Here is a 13,447-nt window from a genome sequence, read left to right as displayed (position 1 = left end):
CCTTCTGCTTACTATGGAATTGCTAGGTGGTTGACATGGTGTTTAGTTGGTTACTATGGTGCCCAAGGTGGTTGCTATGGTGTTGCTAGGTGGTTGCTTCATTTTAATGCTATGTTACTTGAAGTTCCACCTTAGGTGGTACTGTAGGTCCTGTAAGTATTGTAGGTCCTGTAAGTATTGTAGGTCCGGTAGGTATTATAGGTCCGGTAGGTCCTGTAGGTATTGTCGGTCCTGTAGGTCCTGTAGGTCCTGTAGGTCCTGTAGGTATTGTCGGTCCTGTAGGTCCTGTAGGTATTGTAGGTCCTGTAGGTATTGTCGGTCCTGTAGGTCCTGTAGGTATTGTAGGTCCTGTAGGTCCTGTAGGTATTGTAGGTCCTGTAGGTCCTGTAGGTATTGTAGGTCCTGTAGGTATTGTAGGTCCTGTAGGTCCTGTAGGTCCTGTAGGTATTGTAGGTCCTGTAGGTCCTGTAGGTCCTGTAGGTATTGTAGGTATTGTAGGTCCTGTAGGTCCTGTAGGTCCTGTAGGTATTGTAGGTCCTGTAGGTCCTGTAGGTCCTGTAGGTCCTGTAGGTCCTGTAGGTATTGTAGGTATTGTAGGTCCTGTAGGTATTGTAGGTCCTGTAGGTCCTGTAGGTATTGTAGGTCCTGTAGGTCCTGTAGGTCCTGTAGGTTGCCAGTTTTACTAAAAATCAAAACTTCCTATCCTCAAAATGTATGAAAACAAGTGGCACTGAGCTTTTATACACACACACACACACACACGCACACACACACACACACACGCGCACACACACACACGCACACACACACACGCACACACACACACGCACACACACATGCACACACACACACGCACACACGCACGCGCACACACACACACGCGCATTAGTATAATAATCTTCAGCGTTTATTCAGAGTCATGAACACATGGAGTGTGTGTACTCAGCGGTGTGTGTCGGTGCAGTAGATGGTTTATGCAGGCCTGGTTGTAAACTAAAGTATGAGCTGCTGTTTCTTCTCCCCTAAAAACCACATGACTGACATCTGCTGTCCTGATCAGTCAGACAGCCAATCACACACCACCAGCTCCCCCCGCCCCACTGTGCCCACACCCCCCACTACACTTCAGCCCCGCTGCCATTAACAATGACTGAAGCTCGCCCTGACTCGTCTGTCCATCTGTCTATCTATATTTCTATCTGTCTGTCTGTCTGTCTGTCTGTCTGTCTGTCTGTCTCTAGGTTAACTCCAGCGTTCCTGCAGATGTGTTGAAGAGAACAGACTCTGGATCTCCGTCCTGCAGGGACCTCTTTCAGCCTGAGACCTGATCTATAACATCACTCCTCTCTAATGACAAATACACAAGCTTCACAGCAGACTGTCAGAACCGACACGGCCTTTAGGGTTTTAGTTTATACACCAGCAGTTTTAGACACTGAGATTATTATTAAATTAACAATAATTCAATAAACAGTAAGAATTATTTTCTAATTGCCAAAATGTTTAATAAAAGCTGAACCATATAACTTTAAGTGGACTGGACTTCCCTTAGAACCCGTTACAGAACTACCGCAGTTCCTATTCTACAATAAAACCATAACCCAGTTATACGTCCCAGTTACAGCGTGGACTCAGCGTGGACTCAGCGTGGACTCAGCGTGGACTCAGCGTGGACTCTTCACTCTGGGGCAGAGCCCTGTGATTGGTGTCCTTCTTCCTAGAGGTGGTCGTGTTCTTGTAAATCTGAAATACTGTGTGGAATAAACACCGTACAGACGGTCAGACAGCGATCACACGTCTCTCACTAACAGTATTGATCTGTTCTGTTTAATACATTTAGATTTTAATCAGATAAATTAGGTCTGGGATGGTATAGATAATGCTGGACTTCATTATGGAGGGCTTAATAACCGCATATTACAACACATGACATCACTGCTTTCTGTATTAGCATCATTTCTGATCAAACGCATGTTTATGTTTTTTGTCAGCAGCCTTCAAACATACATTTCTCAAGTGTCTGACTGGTGAACAGTACTGCTGTTACTGATGCTGCTGCTGCTGTTACTGATGCTGCTGCTGCTGTTACTGATGCTGCTGCTGCTGTTACTGATGCTGCTGCTGTTACTGATGCTGCTGTTACTGATGCTGCTGCTGTTACTGATGCTGCTGCTGCTGTTACTGATGCTGCTGCTGTTACTGATGCTGCTGCTGTTACTGATGCTGCTGCTGCTGTTACTGATGCTGCTGCTGTTACTGATGCTGCTGCTGCTGTTACTGATGCTGCTGCTGTTACTGATGCTGCTGCTGTTACTGATGCTGCTGCTGCTGTTACTGATGCTGCTGCTGTTACTGATGCTGCTGCTGTTACTGATGCTGCTGTTACTGATGCTGCTGTTACTGATGCTGCTGCCGTTACTGATGCTGCTGTTACTGATGCTGCTGTTACTGATGCTGCTGCTGCTGTTACTGATGCTGCTGCTGCTGTTACTGATGCTGCTGCTGTTACTGATGCTGCTGCTGTTACTGATGCTGCTGCTGCTGTTACTGATGCTGCTGCTGTTACTGATGCTGCTGCTGTTACTGATGCTGCTGTTACTGATGCTGCTGCTGCTGCTGTTACTGATGCTGCTGTTACTGATGCTGCTGTTACTGATGCTGCTGCTGCTGTTACTGATGCTGCTGCTGCTGTTACTGATGCTGCTGCTGTTACTGATGCTGCTGCTGCTGTTACTGATGCTGCTGTTACTGATGCTGCTGCCGTTACTGATGCTGCTGTTACTGATGCTGCTGCCGTTACTGATGCTGCTGTTACTGATGCTGCTGTTACTGATGCTGCTGCTGCTGCTACTGATGCTGCTGCTGTTACTGATGCTGCTGCTGCTGTTACTGATGCTGCTGTTACTGATGCTGCTGCTGTTACTGATGCTGCTGCTGCTGTTACTGATGCTGCTGCTGTTACTGATGCTGCTGCTGCTGTTACTGATGCTGCTGCTGCTGTTACTGATGCTGCTGCTGCTGTTACTGATGCTGCTGTTACTGATGCTGCTGCTGCTGTTACTGATGCTTCTGCTGTTACTGATGCTGCTGCTGCTGTTACTGATGCTGCTGTTACTGATGCTGCTGCTGTTACTGATGCTGCTGCTGCTGTTACTGATGCTGCTGCTGTTACTGCTGCTGCTGCTGTTACTGATGCTGCTGCTGCTGTTTCTGATGCTGCTGTTACTGATGCTGCTGTTACTGATGCTGCTGCTGTTACTGATGCTGCTGCTGTTACTGATGCTGCTGTTACTGATGCTGCTGTTACTGATGCTGCTGCTGTTACTGATGATGCTGCTGCTGTTACTGTTACTGATGCTGCTGTTACTGATGCTGATGCTGCTGTTACTGATGCTGCTGTTACTGATGATGCTGTTACTGATGATGCTGCTGCTGTTACTGTTACTGATGCTGCTGTTACTGATGCTGCTGCTGATGTTACTGATGCTGCTGCTGTTACTGATGATGCTGCTGTTACTGATGCTGCAGTTACTGATGATGCTGCTGCTTTTACTGATGCTGCTGCTGCTGTTACTGATGCTGCTGCTGTTACTGATGATGATGCTGCTGTTACTGATGCTAATGCTGCTGTTACTGATGATGCTGCTGCTGTTACTGTTACTGATGCTGCTGTTACTGATGATGCTGTTACTGATGATGCTGTTACTGTTACTGCTGCTGCTGTTACTGATGCTGCTGCTGTTACTGATGATGATGCTGCTGTTACTAATGATGCTGTTACTGATGATGCTGCTGCTGTTACTGTTACTGATGCTGCTGTTACTGATGATGCTGTTACTGATGATGCTGCTGCTGTTACTGTTACTGATGCTGCTGCTGTTACTGATGCTGCTGCTGCTGTTACTGATGCTGCTGTTACTGATGCTGCTGCTGCTGTTACTGATGCTGCTGCTGTTACTGCTGCTGCTGCTGTTACTGATGCTGCTGCTGCTGTTTCTGATGCTGCTGTTACTGATGCTGCTGTTACTGATGCTGCTGTTACTGATGCTGCTGCTGTTACTGATGCTGCTGCTGTTACTGATGCTGCTGTTACTGATGATGCTGCTGCTGTTACTGTTACTGATGCTGCTGTTACTGATGCTGATGCTGCTGTTACTGATGCTGCTGTTACTGATGCTGCTGTTACTGATGATGCTGTTACTGATGATGCTGCTGCTGTTACTGTTACTGATGCTGCTGTTACTGATGCTGCTGCTGTTACTGATGCTGCTGCTGTTACTGATGATGATGCTGCTGTTACTGATGCTAATGCTGCTGTTACTGATGCTGATGCTGCTGTTTCTGTTACTGATGCTGCTGCTGTTACTGATGCTGCTGCTGCTGTTACTGATGCTGCTGTTACTGATGCTGATGATGATGTTACTGATGATGCTGTTACTGATGATGCTGCTGTTACTGATGATGCTGTTACTGATGCTGCTGCTGCTGTTACTGATGCTGCTGTTACTGATGCTGCTGCTGCTGTTACTGATGCTAATGCTGCTGTTACTGATGCTGCTGTTACTGATGATGCTGTTACTGATGATGCTGCTGCTGTTACTGATGCTGCTGCTGCTGTTACTGATGCTGCTGTTACTGATGCTGATGATGATGTTACTGATGATGCTGTTACTGATGATGCTGCTGTTACTGATGATGCTGTTACTGATGCTGCTGCTGCTGTTACTGATGCTGCTGTTACTGATGCTGCTGCTGCTGTTACTGATGCTGCTGCTGCTGTTACTGATGCTAATGCTGCTGTTACTGATGCTGCTGTTACTGATGCTGCTGCTGCTGTTACTGATGATGCTGTTACTGATGATGCTGCTGCTGTTACTGATGCTGCTGCTGCTGTTACTGATGCTGCTGTTACTGATGCTGATGATGATGTTGTTATTAACTGTTATTAGTAATCATAACAGTAGTAGTAGTATTTAGTGATGTGGAGTTTAATAATATATATTAATACATTATTATTATAATTATAATTATTATTATTGTTGTTGTTTTTGTTATTTTTTTACATCTTATTGTAATACTGTAATACCGTATTTATTTTAATAACAATCGTCTAAAGATGCTAAAATTACATGGCCTTTTTTATTATTGCCACTATTATCATTATTACTATTATTATTATTATTTATATAATAAGTATGATTATTTTACATTAATAATGACATTAATCATAATATTAGTAACAATATTATTAATAATAATAGTAATAATGATAATAGTGGCAATAATAAAAAAGGCCATGTAATTTTAGCATCTTTAGACGATTGTTATTAAAATAAATACGGTATTACAGTATTACAATAAGATGTAAAAACAATAATAATAACAATAATAATAATATTAATTATTATTATTATTATTATTATTATTATTATTATTATTGTCATCATCATTATTATTGGTAGTATTATTTTTATTGTTGTTGCTGTTATTGTTGGCACTATTATTATCATTATTATTATTGGCACTATTATCACTACTATTATTGTTATTGCTACTATTATATTTTTTATTACTATTATTGGCACTATTTTTACTATTGTTGTAGTGTTATTGTTGTGTAATTTCTGTTACTAACATTATAATCTTTTTTATTGTTGATGTAACAGTGTGGTGTTGGCCGTGGATCTGAATGCAGTACCTACCGATGACCAGCAGGAAGCCACTGAGGATTTGGAAGCAAAAGTACAAAACTGGCAGCGTGGCAACGTCTGACTCTGGGAAGAACAGCTGCAGCACTGTCCCACACACCTGCATGTTCTGGGCTCCTGTCTCCATGGCGATGGTTCTGCACCTGTAACCACAACATCACATCCATGACACAAGGACCTCGGCATCAGGACACAACAGCTATGGACCTAGTGGGTTTCATTTCAGCCAGGCTGCACAACTCATTAACTGCACCTAAGCATCATGAGGATCCGTGAACACGTGAGGGCCGAGCACTGTACCGAGGGAAGTGTTCTTTATTCAGGGGCCGGTTCTGCTTTTTAGGGTCAGTGCTTTTCTATTTACAGTCCTGGAGGCCTTCTGCCCTGCAGAGTGCAGTGAGGTTCACACCTCAGTAACCCTTTATATGTTGTCGGTCAAAAAATATCAGAAGAAAAAACATTATTATATTATTAAAATATTATTATTGACACTGTTATCACAATAATCGCTAATTTTATTATTCACCTCACACGTTTATAACCTTATACTTTCTGAGGTCAAAAATTATCTGAATAAAAAACATTTATTATGATTATTTATTTATTTATTTATTTATCTGTTATCACAATAATCAGTGTTATTATTAACCTCTCACCTCATTAACCCTTTTTTATTTTCGAGTCAAACTGACCAATTTCAAAGTTTAAAAAATACAGGATAAAGATCGGTTTCATTTTTGGAGCATGAAACCTTTTCTGCTGAGCTTAATTAGTGTCAAACATGGTGGAGGTAGTTCCATCAACAGCTCACAGTGAGAGCTAGCCAGGCTATAGTAGAATAGCCTTCAAACATGGTGGAGGTAGTTTCATCAACAGCTCACAGTGAGAGCTAGCCAGGCTAAAGTAGTACAGCCTCCAAACATGGTGGAGGTAGTTTCATCAACAGCTCACAGTGAGAGCTAGCCAGGCTAAAGTAGTACAGCCTCCAAACATGGTGGAGGTAGTTTCATCATCAACTAAAATAAAAGCCTAAATGGTCTGACTCTACTTTAATCAGCCTCCTATTTGGATATTTTCATTATTGATTCACAGCTCCAGAAAACATTTGCCTATTTGAGGCCCAGTTACAGCTGCGTAAATATTCATGCAGTCCGGTAGAATAGGGAGGGTCTTCTGACCGGTTCCAGGGCTGCTGGACAACAATAGCGAAGATTAATCCGACCAGGTAGCCGACTGGTGCAAATATGGCACCAATTATAAGAAGGGAGACGTCTGAGCTCCACAGGTCTTCACACAGCACAAACGAGGAAATGCCCACTGCCAACATCACCAACCCACCAACCGATGAGCCAATCTGGAGAGATAGAGAAAGAGAGAGAGAGAGAGATAGAGAGAGAGAGAGAGAGAGAGAGAGAGAGAGAGAGAGGTAGATAAGGTAGGTGTTTCTAATAAAGTGGCCAGTGAGTGGAAGCACAAGGTAGTAGGTGTTTCTAATAAAGTGGCCAGTGAGTGGAAGCACAAGGTACAGCAGGTGTTTCTAATAAAGTGGCCAGTGAGTGGAAGCACATGGTAGTAGGGGTTTCTAATAAAGTGGCCAGTGAGTGGAAGCACAAGGTACAGCAGGTGTTTCTAATAAAGTGGCCAGTGAGTGGAAGCACATGGTAGTAGGGGTTTCTAATAAAGTGGCCAGTGAGTGGAAGCACAAGGTAGTAGGTGTTTCTAATAAAGTGGCCAGTGAGTGGACGCACAAGTTAGTAGGTGTTTCTAATAAAGTGGCCAGTGAGTGCATTTTGTCAGGCACTCGGTATGGTGCCCTCCCCCGGGGCGATCCCGAGCTGCCGCCCACAGGCCCAAATAAGGACTTCCGCCTTGTTTATGTCCATGTGTGTTTGGTTCCGTTCATGTGAGTCGATTCATGTTTGGTTCAACATTTGGTTGATGTGTTACACCTGGGACTGGGGGTACTTAAGGAGCCTCTACACCATCGTTCTCTGCCAAGAATTGAACCATCTGGGCCCTCTAGGACGCCCTGAGGTTCCTCGCACGTTTTCGGTGTGTACTCACGCGTCTAGTGAGGCTCGCTCGCTTTATGTCTGGATACTCAGGTTACCCACGTTCAAGCAAGGCCACCCACGCTCGTGGCGGCACGCTGCTATTTTAGGTTAGGTCGGCCTTTCCGCAGGTGCAGACGCCCCCCTCCATTAGTGAACATCCAGGGTATGAACATCGAGAGAGTGCACTCTTATAAATACCTGGATGTTCATCTGAACAACAAACTGGACTGGTCAGTTAACACTGCTGCTCTCTACAAGAAAGGCCAGAGCAGACTCTACCTGCTGAGGAGACTGAGGTCCTTTGGGGTGCAGGGAGCACTCCTGAGGACTGTTCTCCACACAGTGATGGCATCTGCCATCTTTTATGGAGTGGTCTGCTGGGGCAGTAGCATCTCGACGGCAGATAAGAAAAGACTGAATAAGCTCATAAAGAGGGCCGTCCGGCTCCTCCCAGTCCCAGGTGTGCTGTGTTCACGGTTTTGCGCTCTGTTTGCTGCTCATATTCTTCACACCCCTTGTGTTCATGTTCGCTTCGTTAAATAAACCCTCTGGCATTGGATTCCATCTCTGCCAGTGTTCATCCCTCTTGGTCTGGCCTAACACACCATGACACATTGTTACAATTAGTGAAACTAACGCATGACCAGTTAGTGCACTGACCTCGACTGACTGACTTTTCTGGCATTCAGTCACTTCCTCAGGTTAATATATGGCCTAAATCTGTGAGGAATCAGTGTTTGTAATGCATTCACTGCAGGGTCAGGTACAGTAGAAGGTCACGGTCATTCTGTTTGTATTGTAAGTCAGTTCAGTGTTTTTTCTATCAGATTTGGGTCATGGTGGAAACGAGTAAAACGTGACATCAGTTCATTTCTTACCTTCAGAAACACTTTTGGCCACTTGTAATTGACCAGCCTAATAAAGTGGCCAGTGAGTGGAAGCACTAGGTAGTAGGGGTTTCTAATAAAGTGGCCAGCGAGTGCAAAGTGCAGTATATTAAAGTGTGTTCGAGGTAGAGTTTGTTTGTCGAGGCTGAGACCCATCTGCTCAGTTTAAATGTTTTACAATGCAAATCAGCTGCATTTTGTCAGGCACTCTGTATGGTGCCCTCCCCCGGGGCGATCCCGAGCCGCCGCCCACAGGCCCAAATAAGGACTTCCGCCTTGTTTATGTCCATGTGTGTTTGGTTCCGTTCATGTGAGTCGATTCATGTTTGGTTCAACATTTGGTTGATGTGTTACACCTGGGACTGGGGGTACTTAAGGAGCCTCTACACCATCGTTCTCTGCCAAGAATTGAACCATCTGGGCCCTCTAGGATGCCCTGAGGTTCCTCGCACGTTTTCGGTGTGTACTCACGCGTCTAGTGAGGCTCGCTCGCTTTATGTCTGGATACTCAGGTTACCCACCATCAAGCAAGGCCACCCACGCTCGCGGCGGCACGCTGCTATTTTAGGTTAGGTCGGCCTTTCCGCAGGTGCAGACGCCCCCCTCCATTAGTGAACATCCAGGATATGAACATCGAGAGAGTGCACTCTTATAAATATTTGGATGTTCATCTGAACAACAAACTGGACTGGTCAGTTAACACTGCTGCTCTCTACAAGAAAGGCCAGAGCAGACTCTACCTGCTGAGGAGACTGAGGTCCTTTGGGGTGCAGGGAGCACTCCTGAGGACTGTTCTCCACACAGTGATGGCATCTGCCATCTTTTATGGAGTGGTCTGCTGGGGCAGTAGCATCTCGACGGCAGATAAGACTGAATAAGCTCATAAAGAGGGCCGTCCGGCTCCTCCCAGTCCCAGGTGTGCTGTGTTCATGGTTTTGCGCTCTGTTTGCTGCTCATATTCTTCACACCCCTTGTGTTCATGTTCGCTTCGTTAAATAAACCCTCTGGCATTGGATTCCATCTCTGCCAGTGTTCATCCCTCTTGGTCTGGCCTAACACACCATGACACATTGTTACAATTAGTGAAACTAACGCATGACCAGTTAGTGCACTGACCTCGACTGACTGACTTTTCTGGCATTCAGTCACTTCCTCAGGTTAATATATGGCCTAAATCTGTGAGGAATCAGTGTTTGTAATGCATTCACTGCAGGGTCAGGTACAGTAGAAGGTCACGGTCATTCTGTTTGTATTGTAAGTCAGTTCAGTGTTTTTTCTATCAGATTTGGGTCATGGTGGAAACGAGTAAAACGTGACATCAGTTCATTTCTTACCTTCAGAAACACTTTTGCCACTTTTGGCCACTTGTAATTGACCAGGACCCCGAAAATCACAGGAATGATCAGGGTGATGGATGTGATTCCTGTGAAAAGACGAGGAGACGTTTTCAAAAAGAACACTGACTGGAAAAGCATCTTCTATTTAGTGGATAAATCAAATTTCTCATAATAAAACATCTAATAATAAACTATTATTCAATTTATTAAAAAAAAACTTTTACTGATTGATGTGACAGTTATACAGTGAAACAGTATTTCTTACAGGAGAAAAACTGCGACAGCTAAGAGATGTGAGACAATTTCACTTGATATAATTATTTAAAATCAACAGACATAATGTTTTGGCAACAGTCTCATAAGGAGATATATCAAATATATTGCCTACACTTTCTAAGATATAGTTTTAATACTAATAATAAGCAGAACCTTTCACCTGGAAGTGCACTATATTGCCTATGCAGATCGCTACAGCAGCTGGAGAGGGAGGATGGCCCCTTACGTGGGCCCCTTACGCTGTCTGTGTGTCTATCTGTGTGTGCACATGTACATTTTTACACAAGACAAAACATCACCAAAAAATGAACTCTTATAGAGTTTTGATACTGTATTGTTTTCTGCTAATCAAAGCAAAAACAAATACTGATACATATTTTCTGTATTCATGTATATAAAAAAAATGTATATCACGATATGTAAAGACTTTTTTCACAATACATTAAAGATGTATATCTGCGCTATACATGATCGCAGACGACATGCATTAGTGGCCGAAGATTCTTATAAACTACTATTCAGATCCTCTCCTGTACTGAATACAGTGATTTGATCTAATTAAACCAGACTAATTACACTGCAGTTAATCAGTGCTCTTCAGGCACTGGCGATATCCTCGATACACTTAGCATATTGTGTACAAATACAAAAGCATATTGTGTGTCACAATAACAACAAAAATTATCATGATACAATAAAATATCATCATATTGCCCAGCTCTAATATATATATATATATATATATATATATATATATATATATATATATTAGACAACAAATAACAATATCAACAAAAATTATCCTAATACAATAAAATATAAGATAAAATAAGATAGTCCTTTATTAGTCCCGCAGTGGGGAAATTCTCAATATTGCCATATTGCCCAGCCCTAATTAATATATATTAGAGCTGTGCAATATGATGATATTTTATTGTATTGTGATAAATTGGTGGTGGAGCTCCATCCAGTACTTTTGGGATGAGATAGGGATTAATAATGGAAATTAATTCAGTGATGGTATTTAGTATATTTTTTATATCTAATAATAATTTATATATATATATATATATATATATATATATATATATATATATATATATATATATATATATATATATATATATAATCAATAAATCACTGTATCAATCCTGATCTGAGTAGCTGGATGTAGGTATGGCTACAAACTACAGCTAGGAGAGAGAGTGTGTGAACTCAAGGTGGAGTAAATGTCAGCTAGCTACAGAGCAAACAGGGACAAACGAGAATAAACTAAAGAGGAGTGGCTCATTACCATGTACGGGAACAGGCACTCTGAACATGGCTGTTCGGACAGACAGGAGCTGTTGGTGCTTCAGCCTCGAGGTACAGTATTTTGATTAGAGCTCAGGGAACAGAGATAGGTCAAATAAATAAATAACTAATAACAACAAAATACCCACAATAGTGTGTCAATAAATAACCAGACTGTATGCTGGTGTAACTAATGACCCAGTGTGTTGGGTTATTCAGAACCCAATGTGACGGGTTCACTGTTAGTAGTTAGTAGGCCTCCACAGAGGACACACACACTAGTAATCAAACACACACACAGTGGACAGTGAGCGCACATGCACCTGGGGAGCAGAGAGAGGGTGAAGGGCCCTTCTTAAGGGCCCAACAGTGGCAGCTTGCCGAGCCCGTGTGTCGAACCCACAACCCTGTCATCAACAGCCCGGAGCTCTAACCACTGAGCACCACTGCCTCAGCCAGCACTGTGGTCCAGTCCATGTAGCAATAATTATCTCTACTGGAGAGCTTTCTCAGCCTGATCTCGGCCTTCCTCCTCTCCTACATCATCCTGCAGTGACGGGGTCTCTGACTGTGCTTACCGATGTTAAGATAGGGGATCTGCAGGGTTTCTCTCTGGAACCATGAGTAAGTGTAGATATAGAGACACAGCGGCATGACGCCCAGTCCCAGCAGAGTGGACACACTGGTCATGGTGACACTGAAAAAGAGAGAGAGAGAATGAGAGAGAGAGGAAATGTGTCCAGGAAGGACTTCCAACCATCAGACATTAGCCATGACCTTTAATGACCTCTTAACCAAATAGGCCGCCGGCGGTGGAAAACCGGCTTTGGTGAGATCTGGAAGACTGCACTGAGCACTGGTGGGAGGAGGCGGTGAGGTTGGGGGGGGGGGGGGGGTGGAAGGTAATAAAATATAGCTTGATGAACAGAAGTCTACCTGTCTCTCATAAGCTATCCAAACAAACCTGATCAGACTAGACTCCCTGCTGTTTTCGTAAGAACCGCTGAGCCAGTTCACACAGTTTTCCATGTTGCAACAGAGCAAAACGCCTAAGGGACAATTTAGGAGATTAAATTTCAATTTCGGAGATTAAATTTCAATTTCGGAGATTAAAGAAGTTGCCAAAAGTACTGGATGGAGCTCCACCACCATCCATCATTCCAGAGAACACAGTTCTTCAACTGCTCCACAGTGCTCCCAATGCTGGGGGACTTTATACCCCTCTAGTAGCCCACGCCTGGGAGTCCTATTCTATTGGCAGTACCTCTCTACTTCTCTACTCAAGCTGTGTGTGTGTGTGTTTCTGTATCAGCAATAGGTGCAACATAAAGTAGCTGAATGCATTCATTAAAAAAGGGTGTCCACAAACATTTGGACACATAGTGCACTTGATTAACGTTATTCTTCTCTTCCCAGGTTGAAGCAAACACGCCAGAACGTCTATTATTAAAACCGCCCCACCAAACCCAACAAACACACACCTGAGGTCCATGTCCCCATCCAGCCAGTAGGTGATGATGTTGGAGACGGTTCCGCCAGGGCTGGAGCCCACGATGACAATGGCCACAGCCTGCATGGGTGTTACGGAGAAGCCCAGGGCAAACAGGTAGGCCATGAAGGGCATGAGCACAAACTGGCACAGCAGGCCCACCAGGATGGCCCACGGGCGCTGAATGTGCAGCCATACCTTCTTTGCTTCCACCGAGCATCCTAGAGAGAAGACCACCAGAACCAGGGTGATGGTCAGCATCATGCCCAGAGCCTGCTGGACACCACAGTCAGACATAAGAAGCGTCCCATTTTGGGCAGACTCAGCGCCTGAGGCATTGAAGTTCCACATGATCAGTGAGACAGAGAGAGCGAGCGAGCGAGAGAGAGCACTCGGTGGGGGA

At 44.0% G+C, this 13,447-nt stretch overlaps 1 protein-coding gene across 1 annotated transcript; it reads right to left on the bottom strand.

Moving 5' to 3' along the window:
• Window positions 1-1,653: 1,653 nt before the first annotated feature.
• Window positions 1,654-13,395, bottom strand: LOC140539712 (sodium-dependent organic anion transporter-like). Its single transcript, XM_072662472.1, has 6 exons — window positions 13,037-13,395; window positions 12,134-12,252; window positions 9,984-10,072; window positions 6,887-7,062; window positions 5,703-5,851; window positions 1,654-1,751 (listed from the first exon to the last, which is right to left on the bottom strand). The coding sequence occupies exons 1-6, from the start codon at window positions 13,393-13,395 to the stop codon at window positions 1,654-1,656; spliced, it is 990 nt and encodes a 329-aa protein (XP_072518573.1).
• Window positions 13,396-13,447: the final 52 nt, after the last annotated feature.

This window comes from Salminus brasiliensis, chromosome 18 (assembly GCF_030463535.1).
Source record: "Salminus brasiliensis chromosome 18, fSalBra1.hap2, whole genome shotgun sequence".
Taxonomy (NCBI): domain Eukaryota; kingdom Metazoa; phylum Chordata; class Actinopteri; order Characiformes; family Bryconidae; genus Salminus; species Salminus brasiliensis.
The sequence above is the reverse complement of the archived record's forward strand: the minus strand, read 5'-3'. Positions and strand labels throughout refer to the sequence as shown.

Bases quoted from the DNA above. Each gene is read 5' to 3' on its own strand.
- LOC140539712 (XM_072662472.1), bottom strand. From the start codon at position 13,395: ATGTGGAACTTCAATGCCTCAGGCGCTGAGTCTGCCCAAAATGGGACG. The intron at 7,063-9,983 runs GTAAGAAATGAA...CTATCTCTCCAG, and splicing joins TGGCAAAAGTGTTTCTGAAG to ATTGGCTCATCGGTTGGTGG. The intron at 1,752-5,702 runs GTAGGTACTGCA...TATTCCACACAG, and splicing joins TGGCTTCCTGCTGGTCATCG to TATTTCAGATTTACAAGAAC.